A 17,661-nucleotide genomic window follows, 5' to 3' on the forward strand; every position below is an offset into this window, starting at 1 on the left:
CCTTTCAAATCATCATCTTTTATATAAAAACACTAACATTTACCTGAAATAATCTTTTCTGGATTCTTACCTCAGAAGAGAAGATTTTTAGCTGTTTGCTGCGTATCTTGCTTCAATTTTGACCACTATGCAGGTTCTGCATAATGTCTGTTATTCATTGCTTTGTTACGGAGTGGTTTTTATTGGGGCAGACTACTTAATGTATTTCTAATTGAAAAGAGAAGACAAAAGCATAACTACAACACAACAAATTCTACTGTTGACTTGTTACTCAGTCCTATCTTTCCAATCAAAGTCTCGGATAGTCAGTTGTCTTTGAAAATGATGTTTGTTTTTAATAGAGAACTTATCCCATCCTATGCAATCTGGTTTTGAACAGTGCTTTCTGATCCCCAAGAGGTTTCTGCTGGATGATGTGATGTTGCTCTTATGGACTGTAGCCTTACGCTTTTTACTCCTAGCATCTATGCTCACAGGCAGGAAAGAAATGAGCAGTGTGGGAAGGCTTTTGCATTGGGTCTGTCATATCTGTCTACAGTTAAATAACCAGAGTTGCAAAATCTGTGTTCATCCTTTAGTGTTCAACATGTAGGTCCTAGCTTCCCTATCATACAGACCTTATTACAAGTTCTTCATCTCTCCAGCCCGTAAGGATTTATTGGCTTTTTTTTCATTACTGCTGTGTAGTTGGCAGTGGAAAATACCTGCCGTACCAGTAAATCTTACTGAATTAAAATTAATTGATTTGCACAGGTATAATATACTCTGGTGTCAAAGTACTACCTTGTCAGTGGAGTGTAGATTCTTTCTCTTTTTCCTTTTCTTCTGTTACAATATTTCTGAAAGCTGACAGAGACTCTGTCAAAAGGTTTCAAGACAAAAAGGTATAATTTCTCTGGAATGTAATGAATAAGTATGCAGACAAAAAGCGTACAACCGTGCTGAGAGATTTGCTCAAGAGAAGAGTCAACAGCTTGTTTTGTGGGCTCTGCTCTGGGCTCCACTCTGTGTGTGTGGCAGCGCGCTTCATTTTGAAAAGGCTTGCTCTGGTAAAATTTGGGTGACCGATAGAGATATGTAGGACATCAATACATTAGCTTCAAAGAGTACATCTCAGGCTATCAGCAGACCTCCTGGTCAGTTATTAATCTGCAGAAAGTGGTTTATTGACGCTCAGGGGGAAGCATGTTACGAGGTAGCTCTCTTCAAATGCTGGGTGGAAGGCCGATAAACGCAGTGCAGCCAATATATATATGTATCAGTAGAAAATCACAAGCAAAACAAAAGCAAAAGAGTAATCACAGAAATTTACGACCAAGTAACTTTTATTTTCTGGTTCATTTTAAAAGAGTCTTTTAGAGGTTTGTCGGAGAAGCCTGCCTCTGGCTTGCCTTACTCATATAGTCCCACGGAAGTCACTTGACCGCCTTGGGTGTGCGGAGAGAGCAAAGGCTTTTATTGATAGATGGCAGCAGTGTCTGCAAATGATCATTTCTGTATCCTAGGTCTGTCCACCTGGTCCCAGCATTCCAGATCTCGACATCGGAGGAATTCGTGTTCCAGACATGAAGATCGAAAACCTTCTGAGGTATTTCTGGAATTTGATTTGCATTTTCTTACATCTATCAGATATAAAGCCATATACATGTTCCTGGTAATGGATCGATTTCTTCTGATTTACATTTTCTTTTCTTTTTGCTACATTGTAGCTGGCACCCCCCCCCCCCTCACCCCCCCCCCCTTTTTTTTTTTTTCCTGTTTGCCAGGAGGTTAGGGAGTTCAGCTGTTGGCACAGCCACTAATTTCTATCTGTGAATTTTGTTATAGTCTGACACCCATTCAACATAGCTGCAGAGTCTTCTAGTATTTTAGGCATCAGGGTTTATTTGTAGCTTAATTTGTGAACATTTAAATTAGGTGCATTTATTCCATAGTTGGCATTGGGTCATGGTATGTGATCTTTGTTAAAGTGCTTGTGAAACTAGAAATCTGCTTCCTGACAGTTCTGTCTTGCGTAGTGCTTTGAGGACATCGTATCAAGGGAGATGTAAATCTTTGAACTTCCCAGGGTGGATCAACTCTTAGTAACACATAAAAGTGATCCAGTTCTTTGGAAATATTCTTGATGAATCTCCCTATCTTCAGGCAAATACTACACTGCGGACTTTGTAGAGGCTGCAAAGAAAGCATTAGCTTTGGGAAATGGAATTTCTTCATTTAACGTACTTGCTCAATACATGTATTTCTCATGCATTAGTGAGTGATTGATGTTGAGAAAAAACATTCTTTATTAATCTCCCCCATGATAGTATACCTAAGTCCCAGGGAAGAGTTTTCACAAGAAGAATCCCATTCATTGTTCAGTGTGAACTACACCTAGTACTGGTGTTTTCCAATCTTCTTTTTGATTGTTGGCTGTTAAAGACCCCTTTTATTTTTTTGGGGGTGTGTGTGAATGTGGAGACCCCTGGTAAATTTATTCTTGCTGGTGAGAGGCTTGGTTTCCTTAGTTATCTTTTGTACATCCCTTAGAAGTAGCCCTTAGACCCAGTTTTGAGAACTACCTCAGGAAAGGCTATCAAGAAATAATCTGAGATAATTACGAACCTTGCTGGGTTTTGTGTGCTTCTGTTTTTTCTTCTCCCTTTCCTTGCATTTGTTGTCAGAATCTTTGCAGTTTTGTGCTGTTCTCTCTTGTTTTCTCAGCCTGGATGTACTTCTCATATACTTCCCTTTAGCTCTGTGCCACAGCCTTTTCCCTCTCTCCCTCCCTCCGTTTGCATTGTCTCTGCTCGCCACAGCACAGTGTTCTGATGATAAGCGTGCTGGCAGAAAAGTGACACTTGCTAAACTCCCCGGGTGAAATCCTGGTCTCATTGAAGTTGGTGGCAAAATTCCCATTGACTTCAGCGTGGCCAGGGTTTCACCCTTCAGCTTTGAAGTGTTCAGTGCTTCTGAGAGCCAGCACTTCTGTAAGCTCTGCTTTGCTCGGGGCAGTCTGATTGCATCAGAAATTAGAGCAGAAAGAATGGTGTCACAGGGCCACTGGCCTGGGAAAGAGTTTCTTGGCTGTCAGGTGCTGCATTAGCTTTGCTTTTGAGGGAGTTTTGCGAAAAATGCATCTGAGAGGCTGAGTTACTTTGGCTCTCAGATTGAGCAAGTTTTGCATACCATTTTATATTTTCAGTCTTCTTTTCATTTGACATTTGATGGCTTTAATTCAAATCACTTCGAAGTGCAGAGCCCCCTGGCCAGCTGTGCTTGTTTGTTTTGTGAGCCAGTTTACTTTGTGGCGTATTTTTCATTTCTTGATTGGAGCCTCACAGGACTTGTAATTTGATTGTTTAAAACATTTCATTATATTTCATTACCTGCATTCGCCCCTTCCTTCCTATGGTAATATTATTCTTCATTTTTTAATGTTGGCAGTTTTTCTGAACATGTCAAGACAAGTGTTAAGAAAAACGTCATGATTTTATGCTATTTTTGTGACAAAACCAGAATGGAAACGGAAACATACTGAGACAGAAGTGGGATAGTATGTATGTGTTGGGCGGGAGGAGGGGTTTCAAGATGTGCAGTGTGGTAAGGCAAATCACATGTTGAAATATTCTCAGAAGTATAATAAACCATCAGGTTCACTGTTTTGCTAAAATACTTCCCCCAAATCATAGGGAATCTATTGAGATTTCAGGTGTGTGAATAGTGTATGACAGAAGCGGCTGTCCTGGGGAGGCCTGCCTAATTAGTACTCTGTATAAATCTGGTCTTCCTCAGCCATGTGCAACAGTTGGCTGGAGCTAACGTAAACCAGCCAATGTTGCCATTGGTTTGGGACTGGGTAGGAGACTGGCAGGTTGTGTACTTTGCCCCATTAGCAGCCCCATAAGAGTATCTAAGAGCACTGTCCAGCTAATTTGTCTTTTCCTTTGTAACTCTGCAACGTGTGGCTGGGTGGTTGTTGACTCTGTCTGCCACAAACCGAGAAGTCTGCAGGAGAACTTTTCTTAAGATGTTACTTACCTTTTTCTTGTCCTGGTTGTGCTTATTTTCTGTCACTTGGTTGCTTTTTAACCCTTTCCTTTGAATGTGGCATTGAGTAGTTAAAAATTTGTGGTTGTGGAGGTGAGGAGTGCTGAGTGCAGTTGCTGTAGTCTACAGCCTTGCAGGGAGAGCAGGGTGGGGAGAGCTGGAAGACGTGTAAACAAGTGCGGGCTTGCAGTTCTGATGCCTGTAATAGCACCCTTTGCTTTCTGCAGCCCAGACAGGCAGTGGGAAACCGGGCTGAAACTGCCACAACCGTACCACAACACGCCTGCTACGAGAGTGAATCGCTTTTTCTTTCATTCTATAGCTTGTTGCAGACAGCATTGCTGCTTGTTTATTGCTGCTAACCCAAAAGTTGCCAAACATCCTGCATATTTTAGAGGTGGATGCCTTTGCAAAGGCAAAGGAAAATTTCAGCTATGATGCAGAGGTGTCTGTAGCTGATCGAATAACAAGCACCTGTGCTGAACGTGGAGCTGTCACCAGAATTCCAGTTTGGGCCTTATTTTATTTCATCTTTTGGGTTATTATTTTAAATACTTGCATAAAGAGTCATCTCCTTAGAATTTCCTCTTGCGGCTGGTCATGGTAGAGTCACGCCTTGATTTCTACCACAGGGAATTTCTAGATTGTCTTTGGATTAGTCAGAGCTCCAATAATTTAAAAAAAAACCAAAAGCCTTGGAGCAAAAATGAGTCTTCCTTGTGCTGCTGTTTTAAGACGCAACGCTCCTGCAGCTTTTATTGCAGCCAAAACGGAGGTAAAAGTGGGTAGCACCTTTTAGCATCATGTCTGCAGTGCAGGGGGAGCACCAGGACGTGTTAGTGGAGTTAGCTGGAAGTAATTCTGTCAGTATTTGCACTTTCAGCCACCCCTTTCTCTATGATGAAGCTCAACTTCTGTCCTGCAGTGGGCTGGGTTAGTTCACTGTTGATACAGTGACCTTGTTACACACTGTACTCCATGGTTACCCTGAAGCTGTGAATCATAGAGTGTAAATATCAAATGTCAGTGTCTCTATTTTTCTCTCTCGGTCACTCTCTTTGCAGGTGTTCAGAACGGACCTGATCACTGCCATGAAGTTACATGACTCCTTCCAGCTGAACCCTGATGAATACTATGTGCTGGCAGACCCCTGGAGGCAGGAGTGGGAAAAGGGAGTTCAGGTGCCAGTTAGCCCAGGGACCATCCCAGAACCAGTAGCCAGGTATACTTTGGAGGAATGTAAACAAAATACACGTACATTTATGCTAGCAGCTTATGTCTACATTGCCTTGGCTTCTTCAGCTTTATTCCACAGTGTCTAGCTAGAAAGGTCTTGGTTCTTACAGACGAAGAGCAACCTGCCTCAGCTTTTTGAATGGTCGGAGATATCAAGAGTCAGGCCAGTTCTGCCTGTGTGTTGAAATACGAATGTCAGATAATAATTTTTGGCATTAGGATGGAGTGTGATGACAGAACCTTAAAAATAGCTTCTATTTTTAAGCTCAGACTTGACCTCACTCAGCATTGCTGGGAGAGCCCTTGTCTGATGCTTCTTGTGCTTAGTTCCAAGCCATAGGTTCCTTTCAAGGAACAGTGAGAAGCCAGATTTAAGGGCTAGAGGAAACATAGCGTTTATTTTTGTTTCATGTTATTTTTTTGGTTGTTTCATTTACTAACTTAGGAAATTGTTTGTTGTACAACGTTTCAGCTGTTTTAAGAACCATCCAGATGCGCATGTAACTAAATACATTAATGTGAGATTTTCTAGCTCTTCTCCAAGAAGCCCTTATTTTCCTTACCGTGCTTGTTACACTTAGATAATGTTTTCTGTTTCAAATTAAACAGTATACTTGTAAGGGCAGGAGCGCACTGCAGCCTATCTATCTATTTTATGCTTAGTTGGGATTGGATTGGAGAAAGTGAGAAGAACATGGATCATTGCCATTTAATCATACTAGAGCTCTTTGCGTAAGTCCAGGCTGGCTCGTAAGGCATTACCAAATGACCCATCAGTGCTGGTGGGGCCAGAACAGCCCAATCTCTGATATACAGCGGAAAATTCTGGGTAACGCTACACTGCTTCTATTAGGTCTGCATCTGCCAGCTTTAACCTTGGAGTAGGGGGACTACAGGAATGTTTGTTAGCACTTTTTGTGTTCTGTGCAGCAACCTGCAGACCACTGCACAGCTCCACTAGGTCTGTACAATGAGTAACTTACCCACACATCAGGTAAACCCTTTCCTTCTTTCTCCTTGTGAAGGATTGGACCTGGAGCTCAAAGGAGAAATTGGCATTTTCCTCTCTGCTGTGCAGTTTAGAACATGGGAGCATACTGTTTCCCTGCAGTGCTCATAGCCTGCTCCACATTGACCTCACTCAGTCCCTGTGTAAATGCATGCATATTGTACCTGTGCGCTCGCATTATCTTTTCCGTACTGCTTTCTCTTTTGAGCATCTCCCAAGGCTGCAGGAGGGCCAGGAGACCTGTCGACTTTAGCAGAGGGAGACCTTCCATGGGATTACCACCTCCTGTCTTTCAAGGAGGTGTTTTGGTGGCTATATCAGATCCAGGTACTCACTTTGGAGAGAGCTTTTCTCTGCCAGTGGCCAACAGAGATGTTGCTCCAAATGTGAGATATTAAAGGAGAGAGGGAAAGAAGGCACCTGTGGCCTCACCTCACTGGTGAGGCCACAACTGGAATACTGTGTCCAGTTTTGGGCTCCCCAGTTCAAGAGGGACAGGGAACTGCTGGAGCGAGTCCAGCGAAGGGCAACTAAGATGATTAAGGGCTTGGAGCACCTCCCTTATGAGGAAAGGCTGAGAGAGCTGGGACTCTTTAGCCTGGGGAAGAGAAGGCTGAGGGGAGACCTTATTATGGCATACAAGTATCTAAAGGGTGGGTTGAAGAAGGATGGAGCCAGGCTCTTTTCATTGGTTCCAAGAGACAGGACGAGGGGCAATGGGCACAAGTTAGAACACAGGAAGTTCCGTTCAAATACACGGAAACAGTTCTTTACGGTGAGGGTGACAGAGCACTGGAACAGGCTGCCCAGGGAGGTGGTGGAGTCCCCTTCCCTGGAGATTTTCAAGACCGGCCTGGATGCAGTCCTGAGTAATGTGCTCTAGGCAATCCTGCTTTAGCAGGAGAGTTGGACTAGATGATCTCTAGAGGTCCCTTCCAACTCTGATAACTCTGTGATTCTGTGATTCTGTGTAGTTGTCAGTATCACCACAGAAGGCACCACTCTTTTTTAGTTGCTGAGCTATCTTGTATGATTCTACTGGTGAGCACCTGCTGTGACCAGTGGCCCTCTGATGCCTGATTATTATCCTGTTTGCTCCCTCACAGAACACTTGGAGAGCTCTGGAGTGGTGGTGCTGGAGTGCTGGAACTGTTCTGTGCCTAACTTTGGGAGGGGAGGAACATGTTCTGTAAATTGCATCAGCAATAGTCAAATAGTAGCTGGTGTAGAACAGAAGGAGAATACAGTACAGACAGCTGATGCTAATGAGGTACTTAATAGGCAATAAAAGGTTTTGGCCTTGTAGCAACCGGTCGGCAGCTAGAGTAGGTTCAGAAGGGTGGGGAAAGGAGCAAGTCTGTGTGGTGATTCAGTGTAAGCATGCAGTCAGATGGGTAATTCAGTTTAACGTGTTTTTTGGTATGTAGTAAGTGTTGCTTTTTTTTTTTCTTCTTTCTATCACAGAAATAAAGAGATGAAGGTGGTTGGTTTTGAAGCCAGACTACCTGTGCTTATTTCTCCTGTGCCACTACAGTGGTTTTTAGCCAGCACGTGCAGGGTGCTGTCCAGACGTTATGATTTCCGCATGGAGAGGTACTCGGGAAAGAATTTACGTTACAGAAGATTCAGAGAGCAGTGCCCAGTTTAAAGTAAATTCTCTGTGAGATGTAGTAGTAGTCTGTAATATTTTAATACTGTGCCATATGACCAGGAACAGTTCGGGCAGTGTAGTTAGGCTGGCAAGGTCATTCAGGTTCGTAGTCTTCCACAGTCCCCTTCTGCACCTCAGAAGCCCCAAATTCAGCATTTGGCTCTTGCCCACCATTTCTGATTGTTGTCTGAAATAAGCTACATAAGGGGAAGATTTAGGGCTGTGCAGGAGACTGAAATAGGTAGAGGATTTACTGAGACCTATGTGTGCAGATACAGTAGCAGCAGATCAGGAGGAGGAGTTAACACGTTGGACCTCAGATGGGGGCAAAATAGGGTGGAGGATGCCCTGCTTGTTGTGTGGCATAGGCTGTTCCCAGCAGAAACTTGTGTCCACATGGAGTGGTGCTATCTCCTCCCTTGTAGCACTAGAGTACCAAAAAGTCATCAACAGTGGTGCTGCAGGAGGCAGTCATTTGGCAGTGTGGCCTGTTGCACCAGCGTTACATCGTGTAGTGGGTTTCATCCAATCTGAATTTCAGTGTGTACAGTTAACTAAGAGAAAGTGCCGTGTCCTCTACTGAGAGAACTGTGCTGTATGAGGACTGACACAGTTATCTTGGTGTTTGGAGGCAAGTCAGCAGCTTGCTGGTAGAATGACTGCTGTCCTTTGTGAATTGGGTGGTTTTGCCCCTAGCTCCTGGTTTTGCAAAGTTGCGGCATTGCAGGAATCTGACCTAGAACAAGTTATGTGCTGTAGGTACTTTACCGTTTCCTGAACCAGTGCCTGTGGTTGAACAAAACTCCAGTTGGCTTGTAGCTAAAATACGCTTTCACGGTTGGTTGTTGGCCAGCTGGAGCCTCCAAAACCTAAGAGAAGGTAGTTTCAGTAGCAGCCGTTTCATATTTGCGCTTGGCCCAGCGTGACATTAGTGATTGCACAAGAGGAAGTGCAGACCCAGGGTGCCAGAGCTTGGATCTGCTTGGGTAAGTGAAGGTGAACCTAGTGCAAAGTACTGATTCTCTGTGGAAAGGTCTTCTGAATTTCACAAAAGTGGCAATTCCGTAGCTACATACAAACACACCAAAAAAAATAATTCAGAAGGCACATACTGTAAGAAAGAAAACTTCAAATGTAGTAGGAAATACTGTTGGTTTTTTTTTCCTTTAATTTTCTTGATCTTGGTATTAGCTAAAGAGATTGATTTAAAAAAAAAGTCTTTTAGTTCAACATCTGTGTATATGGCAGCCATCACTACATAAATAGTGTTCCTACTCTAGCTTTAAACACGTGTGAATTTCAGGTAAGAGTAGGCACAGCTCTGTCTTCTAATCTTTTCATTTTATTTAGAATTCTGGTAATGAATTGGGTTTCTAGACAACTCCAATTAATTTCTTATAATACTGCTAATCCATTATGAAAGTGCACTGTACTGCTTTCTTTGTGGTGCCAGATGTTTGCTTAGGTGGTTAGATGATTGCTGATGATTGTTAGTCACTTAGAAAGAGGCATTTTGAATGCTCTAGAAACAAGTCTCTCAGCAACCCAGCATACTTGATGTCTGTCTCTGTTTCAGGATTGTGTCTGAGACGAAAGCTGTCACCTTTACCCGTCCCAGGAAGTATATTGTTTCTTCAGGTTCGGAGCCTCCAGAGCTGGGCTATGTTGACATTCGAACATTAGCAGACAGCGTGTGTCGCTACGATCTCAATGATGTGGACGTAGCATGGCTGCAACTTGCCAATGAAGAATTCAAAGAAATGGGTGAGCAATGAGTGTGGTTTTGTTGCCTTTTTTTTTTTTTTTTTTTTTTTTTTTTTTAAAGCTGGCAATCTTAAGAATAATTTTAGGGAGGGCAGCAGTGGGAAGAGATGATTGAGGTATGAAGAGATAGTAATCATATGAGTTGGGGTAGCCATGGGAAACCAGACCTGATGTGATTAAGCCTGAAGAGATATGCTTTCATAACTGCTGAGTTGAATCTGCTCAGACCAGGTCAGAATCTGGCTGCTTGTTTTTTTTCTCTGCTGCTTTCCATTTCACGAGGGAATTCTCACAAAAGTTCCCATTTTGCCATCATGGTCCTTGAAGAGAACATCAGATAGACCATTCAAGTAGTTTTTCCTGTTAGTCCTTTTATTTATTTGTTTATTTCTGTGTCACACATTCATATCATCTTTTTAGCTGGTGGTGTTCAGTGCAAAGAAGGTAGACAAGGAGTCTCAGGAGGTTTAGGGAACCTATGCCAGCTGAACTGTGCAGGGAATGAGACAGTAAGGAATTCCTGCAGTGATTTATTGGAGGACCCTCCCCAATGTGATGGTGTGCTCCAGTTCTGGAGCAGGAAGAGGAGCTGTCACAAGGGGACCAACTGTTCCCTTTTCTACAGGGTGGATTGTGTGTGGGAAGGGGCAGGGGAGCAGGGCAAGAACAGGAACATTTCTCTGGTAAGGTGTATGCTTCAGAAGGGGATTTCAATGGAATTGAAGAGGATGTAAGACAGCACAGAACTTTTAGCACATTGTTTAGAGGCTGTGCCAGCTAGAAGAGGTTTGGACATGTTGGTGAACACTGTTGATTTTTGTTTTAGCATTGTGGCAGTTCCCTGCTTTGGGTTACAGTGTAGTCATATGGGTTTTACCTGGCTGTAGCCCATATGTGGCATGGCTGAAGACTTGGTAAACCACAAATTGACCATTTATAAATCTTTAAAGATTTCTCCTTTTTAAACCCACATATGGAAGAAACAGATGACCCAACCTTGACTTGGTCTCTTACCCAAGCCTTTTTTCTAGATCTCAAGTCAGGCCTGCTCAGGTTTAGTGTCGGGCTTATACGATTTCAAAACAGCTCAAGAGTTTAGGTTACCTTTCCAGTTATCTTCAGGAAAACAGCAGCAGCAAATCCCAGGCTTTCTTCAAAGAAAAATTAAAAATAGATTTTATGATTTGTCATTGATCTCTGTCTACCCAATGTAGATAATCCCTTGTGTCTGTCTGTCTTTTGCCAAAACCAGAGGAGAGTTATCACAGTGTTACACTGGGGTGTGAATAGCATTAGTGATGAAGCGCACAAGGGGCTCTTCATTGTGCAGCTTTGTACCCGTGCACGAAGCCCCGTGGTTGCCATCCTGCTGCACCAGCATAACCTTCAAAAGTACGCATTGCACACAAAACACGGAACAGCTAGAATTTTACAGATCTGATCTTCCATGTTGTGTTCTGGTGTAGTTTCTTGTAGTTTGTTGGCTGCAAATCTTTATCCACTCAGTTTTGCTGTACGCAGAGAGAAGGAAATGCTCTTGTCAGTACCAGGCAGTACCTTGCAGGTCTTGAAATATGTACCTGGGTGCTCTATCAGACATTGCACTCTACAGATAGTGTTAATGGGCATTTGAAAAGTGAAATATTTCCTGATCTGCAGCTGTAGCACTTCCTTTACGGTTTCCTGCAGCTATGAATTCCCCGTGTTTTCTTTGATACCTGTTAGGGTGCTTCAGGTACTGAAAATGCATATTCTATCTTTAAAAGAATGAATGTTAACATTTGAACCGAAGCCACAGCCCCTTGATTCCCTTCTTTTTTAACCCTTATAAATGCACAGTCAATGACATATCTCTAAGGGGTTTTTATAAAGTGATAGCAGTCATGAGGTTAGAATTTAGTTGCAAACTGGTCTAAAACCTGCTATCATCTGCTTTGCCAGTGCCGTATATCTGGGCTCCAGGGCAAAATTCAGTGTCTTTCATCAGCAGGATTTTGGATGTTCCCTCTTGCTCCCTTTCAGCTGCTCAGTTTAAGTAGTATGGGATGCAAGGGTTTACCTGTCAGTAAGGGAAGCTGGAAGTACTTTTGTAGACTGTTTGTCTTCTGATCTGGGGGAGCTAGAGAGGGATTTTTTCTTCTTTGTTTTGTGGAATTTGTGGCTCAGTTATTCACAGGGAGAGCCAAAGGAAGGATTTTCTTGTTAAAACATATATCATGAGGTTGCCGTCTTCTGTATATCATAGTAAATGTTAGGTATTGGGAATTAGACCAAAAGCAGGATATCCTTAGCCTACGCTTCATTATAGTGATACAAGTATATGGAAATTCTTGTGCTAAACTGACTTCAGAAGAGGAAAGCGATGCTTTGCAGCACCATAGCTTTCTTGATTTCACAGGTGATCATGTGGCATGATTTTGTGGTAAAGGTTGGTGTAGTACCAACTTGGAAGTATTACAGCCAGCTCATTGTCACAGCAAGCGAGAGATGGAAGCCAGAACGGGAAGCACTGTGCTCTTTTTTTGATATTTTTCTTGCTGTTTCTATGATAGATATTTTTTCAGGTCTGTAATAGTAATTTAATATAATTAACAAATTTGAATTAGAGAATACTATAATGTAATCAGCCTGTAGCTGTGGTGTCATGAATAATTTTCTGATGGATGCTGTTTGAAGAGACCAAATCCCAGATTAGATGTAAAAAATCAACTGTTGTTAGAAGCTGCAAGTTTGCTACAGGTATCATAGCAGATTTTGTCATTGATTTCCCCTGCTACCCCCATCACTTTTGGTTCAAAACACTCTTAAATCTTTCACCAGAGTCAACATCTGGGTTGCAAAATTGGAGCAAAAGCCTTAAACAGTGCTGTCCCAGAAGGAGAAATGAGAACAAGACCAGGAAGACAAAATTAGTTTAAGAAAGTTTTTCTCAGGATTTTGAAAGATTGATTTGGATACTCCACTTCTATTAGTTTAATACAGTTATAAGACTTCTTTGACTTTTTCTTTTAAGTTTCCCTAGTTTATGCTGAAATAGGCATGATTGTCTCGGAATGACCTGTGTACGTGTGGGGGTCGGCTGTATCTACTCAGCTGTTAAAAAAGAAGCTGGAGTTGTGTGTGGTGGGGGTTTCCACTCTTTCCTTTACATAAGTAACAACTCCTTTTTCCCAGGGATGCCTGAGCTGGACGAGTACACGATGGAAAGGGTCATAGAGGAGTTTGAACAACGATGCTATGATAACATGAACCATGCGATTGAGACGGAAGAAGGACTTGGAATTGAATATGATGAAGATGTTGTCTGTGACGTCTGTCAGTCTCCAGATGGAGAAGATGGCAATGAAATGGTGTTTTGTGACAAATGCAATATTTGTGTGCACCAGGTATGGCAGCCAGGGCACAGTAGGGGAGTGTAGGGGTGGTGACAGAAACTTTTCCAAACCATTACACGTAACAGGTTGGATTTCTTCCAGTGACAGACATTGATCTGTTAAGTTCTTGCAGAATTCACCATTCAGTGCTAGGATGAATTCAGGAATTATGTAATTGAGAAAGAGGATTGTTACATGTAATTCTAGAAATGTCATGCGGAGAGGGTTAAAAGTGGTACTGTGTCTGTGTGGAGGAAGTTACAAGGTGAGGAACAGCTTCCCCAAAACATACACGTGTGTATTGTTGTACATTCTCACCTGGTCACTTCTCTTGCTATATTCTTTTTCTCTGCACTTCTGGGGCTAACACACCTTTAGTATGAGCAGCTTCGGCTCAGAAGGGAGAGGAAAAAAGAACTTTCAGGCAATCAGTAGGGACACAGGTAGGATTTATTACAGTCCTTTTAATTTAATTGATAATCTACTGACTTGAGCTGAGCTAATGAAGCACTATTATGTGCCACCTTTCTGTGGCAGTTAATAAGTCGTCTTAGCATGGGATAAAATTTTAGCCTGTTTTTGTGGATGCTTCTTACTGTGGCAGATGCTTTCCTATCAGCCTGTCCTTCCTTCCCAACTTTAAGAAGTTTACTTTGTCATTCAGCGTTCAGAAAGCTGTGTTGTCTGATGAGCAAGAATGGCGTTTTCTTGCATGTGTTACTGAAATGCATTTGTATGGTAAAGAAAAATGCCTGTGACAGCTGTAAGGTACAGATGGCTATCTTGCAAGATACTCAGAGTAAAGTGGACGTTTTTAGACCTGTAGCAGTTCTCTGATCTCATCAAATCTGAAACTTAAGAGGGTTAAAACTGACAGTAAGTTGGATGGAGGTCTCCATAAAGATGTAATCTTCTGAAAAAAGTGATCTTAATTAGGTGCTGTTCTGGACTTTTCCCTCTGAATAAGAAGCAAACCCCAGTGCTTTGGAATAACATTTGAGTTTTGCACAGCAGAGCTCTTGAATTTGTCATTCTTGCCTTTTGAATTAAATACAGTCCAGTTCCTGTTAGTTGTAGTCTTGGTGATACTGAACTTCATCCTAGCTCACTACTGGTAGGGTTGTCTGTTGGGAGTCCCCTTGTTCTTTGGTCTGGTAAACACATTCTTCATTTTCCCAGCTGAAGTGGGCAGTGGTTCTTTGCATAACAGCTGGTCATGACTTCTGCTGCTTTCACTGAAAGATCTTTTTGGGCAATGAATGGGTAATGTGGTTGGCCAAGTTTATGAGTTCCTCCACAAGCTAATGTTTCTATAGTTTTAGAAATTCCATAAAGAACATTTTGAGAGTTGTGAGAGGCTATGTGTAAACAGCTAAAAAGTAACAGAAATGCATGTTGTTTCTTTTTTCCCTTTTCTGTAAATGGGAATACAGGCGTGTTACGGGATCCTGAAGGTGCCGGAAGGCAGCTGGCTGTGCAGGACGTGCGCACTTGGTGTTCAGCCCAAGTGTTTGCTGTGTCCCAAGAAGGGTGGCGCCATGAAGCCAACCCGGAGTGGCACCAAGTGGGTCCACGTTAGCTGTGCTTTGTGGATTCCAGAGGTAGGTGCCCATCCTCTGGGAGTTCAAGGCTGCAGTGATTCTGAGAAAGAAGAAATCTGTTAAAAAAATTCTTCAACCCAGTGCGTGTTGCTACACTGTGTGTAGCACATACATGGTAATTTTTAGGAAGACAGTATAAAAGATTTTCCATTAGGTGTAAAGTCTGGCAGGATGAAGCATCATTTATAAAGAAAGTAATTACCTTGGTCAACCAAAACTAGGCCTCAAAAAATTAGGCCTTTGCTGCTGGCAAAGCTCATTTAAAAAGCAGACAAAGTACCATTTTATTTTGTAAACGGAACATTAAAGGTGAATCAGGAAAGTTTGGATGTGACAGTGAGAATTAGTGTGGGTTCTCATAATCAAAATACTCATCCTGTATGATCATTTTAACTTGGAGGGCTTCACCTTGAAGCTGTTTTGTTCATGCAGTGAGGATTTTTTAAAAAAGGAATTCTAATTTTTTGAGTTCCTTAGAAACAGAGGAACTTGGAACATGCTAATTTTGCATACGCACACACGGCATTTGATTTCTTTGATAAAATTGTTTGCCTTTTCAGTTAACAGTGTAATAGTCACTCTGTGGTTTTTAACCTTTTTCTCTTAGGTGAGCATTGGAAGCCCAGAAAAAATGGAGCCCATTACAAAGGTTTCTCACATTCCCAGCAGTAGATGGGCACTGGTGTGCAGCCTTTGTAATGAGAAAGTTGGAGCATCTATACAGGTAATTTAATGGCACAAATTTCCGTGTGTTTTGCTTTGTCAGCTTTTAGTAGATACACAAAATGTGGATCTGCAGTAAACAACCTTTGATTTCCTGTTTGTTACTATGGACTTTATTGCACACAAAGTACTTTGAAATGTTAGTATGCTCTTACTTTCTAGTAAAATTTTAATAATAGCCAGGTCATCCCATAAGACTTCCTAATTTGTAGATATGCTAATACGTTTATTAGTACACTGAAATAAAACTTAAATGTTGTTAAGTAGAGGAAAAACCCTATGTTTCTGTGATGTACCGCATAAAAAAATGAAGCTTGAATGCTGAAATCTTCTGTGCTGAAACCTATCTGCTATTTAGCGACTTCTAAGACAAGTTGGATACCTCAGTGGGAGTTGAGTATTTCCAGTAACAACCTGAATTTTTAAGGTGATGAGCATGCCCAGCTCTTGGTGAAGTCAGTGGAAGTGAACACTTTCACTTTCATGATAAAGCTAGTTGTAGCTTTGAATTTCTAATTTTAGGTGCTACTTAACATTGGAGTGTTTTGGCTATAACTATTTTTTCTGTAACTGTTTTATTGTTGGTCCAGCTTTTAAGTTGCCGAGGAGAATATCTGATCGCTCAATATTAGGCTTTTTGAGCAGTAGGAAAGAAACAGATTGATTGACTGGTCCACCTGGAGATTCAAGCAAGCCACAAGCTGTGGAAATGAGCCCCATTTCCTCCATTGGTTGTGGGTAGATTCTGGAGCTCTTGTTGTTTCTAAGAGGGGGGGGGAAACCCTTCTGGGTGTGGGTTTCCCAGTTCACATTGCTGTAGAAACAGCACACGTTCTCGTTCTGACATCTGGTACTCACTTGAGCTCAGGGATCATGACTGCCCAAACCAGCAAGATGGAGCAGAATCAAAAGAAATGTCTAGTCTTTATAATTCAAAAAAGAATGATTTCTGTATGCAGTAAATAATTAAACTATAAAGCCAGCACCATAAAGCCATTTGTTTCATACCAACCACTCACAGACTTGGGCCAGTGCCAATCTGTCTCATTGCATACTTCTGAAAATCTCTCTGGAGTTTCAGTTGGATTTGGGTTCAGCCTTTCTCACCATAGCCTGTGTGTAATTGTCGCTGTTAAATAACCGAATTGATGTGCACCAGAGCATTGCTGACTGGGCAGTGTGGTTTCACGTGCAGATTTATATTGGGTTGTTAGCTGTACAGCACTTGCATATCCTTTACAGTGGAAAATCACTCAGGAATGTTAAATAATCATTTTAAGAACAATTTTAAAATCTAGAAAGACTGAGAAAACACACTACCAAGCCCCAAATTTTTGAAAGAGGAGATACTTGGTTTCCTGAGACACAAGCTTGATCTACTTTACTTGAGAACAAATGGGTCACCACCCACATGGAGCGATGTTGTGATTGTGTAGAAAAGGAAAATAAAATGCAGCTTAGTACTGTGGTATATGTATTCACCTTCAAAGTGCTTCGTGTACTTCAGCAAAACGATCCTTATAAAGCTCCCTGAGACAGATAGGAAGGTATTACTGTCTCATAAGAAGTCTGAAGAGGCCGAGCTCTTTCTGGTGGCTAGCCTAATGTTACGGCATCCATGATGGTAAGACCAGCATTAAGACACAGAAATTTCTAAAGCCCTACACTTTTTTAAAAATTAGGTTTTATCCATTTCCTTTTTTTCTCTGCTCTAAGTCATTTGATGAGGTTGCCAGAAAAAGTTGTAAAACAGCAATGCAGCAGTAGTTCCAGTGAAACCTATCAGTCCATTTCCATTTAAGGAATGTATAAAATAGTAAACGTTAAGTGGAGAAAATAAATCTGTCCACAGCATATAAATTTGCAATCGTAATCCCTCCTTGCAGAGCTGTCCCCTTCCTCTTGGCTGCTGCTATGTAGTTGAAACTGTTTTGTCCATTCTCCAGACCTGTTCTGAGGGGTAACTTATAGTAGTTTAAGTTGAACGCTTGAGTATTTATGTATGTTAGCGTGCAGGGGAGAAGGGGGTGTCCTTCTATATTTCTTCTGATCCTACCTCTCCCCTTCTAGTAACAACATCCCCTTATAGGATGACTTGCAGGCCCAACGGCTGCCACTTCAGACAGTTCTACATTTGAAATTGTGGGGGAGAGACAAAAAATTACTGTTTTGCCTGACATTTTATAGTTGTGTAAATCTTAGTATCATTAAGCTAACAGTGAGAAATACTTAATTTGTGTTGTGAAATTTTATCCAGCAGAGACTAATACT

General features: G+C 41.9%; 1 protein-coding gene across 3 annotated transcripts in view; it reads left to right on the forward strand.

Moving 5' to 3' along the window:
- JADE1 (jade family PHD finger 1) overlaps nucleotides 1-17,661 on the forward strand; it is a 46,687-nt gene that overhangs the window by 20,072 nt on the left and 8,954 nt on the right. For 2 of the 3 annotated variants that reach the window (XR_014269191.1, XM_082483043.1), the window contains exons 3-8: nucleotides 1,506-1,588; nucleotides 5,097-5,254; nucleotides 9,505-9,692; nucleotides 12,867-13,078; nucleotides 14,500-14,667; nucleotides 15,275-15,391. Coding sequence is in view for 2 of the 3 variants with exons in the window: in XM_082483043.1 (XP_082339169.1) it covers nucleotides 1,506-1,588; nucleotides 5,097-5,254; nucleotides 9,505-9,692; nucleotides 12,867-13,078; nucleotides 14,500-14,667; nucleotides 15,275-15,391 (926 nt within the window). In the remaining variant the exon portion in view is untranslated. The remainder of the gene's footprint in view (nucleotides 1-1,505; nucleotides 1,589-5,096; nucleotides 5,255-9,504; nucleotides 9,693-12,866; nucleotides 13,079-14,499; nucleotides 14,668-15,274; nucleotides 15,392-17,661) is intronic. The other variant, XM_082483044.1, reaches the window with a different exon arrangement.

The sequence above is a fragment of the Vanellus vanellus genome (assembly GCF_965231255.1).
Source record: "Vanellus vanellus genome assembly, chromosome: 4".
Taxonomy (NCBI): Eukaryota; Metazoa; Chordata; class Aves; order Charadriiformes; family Charadriidae; genus Vanellus; species Vanellus vanellus.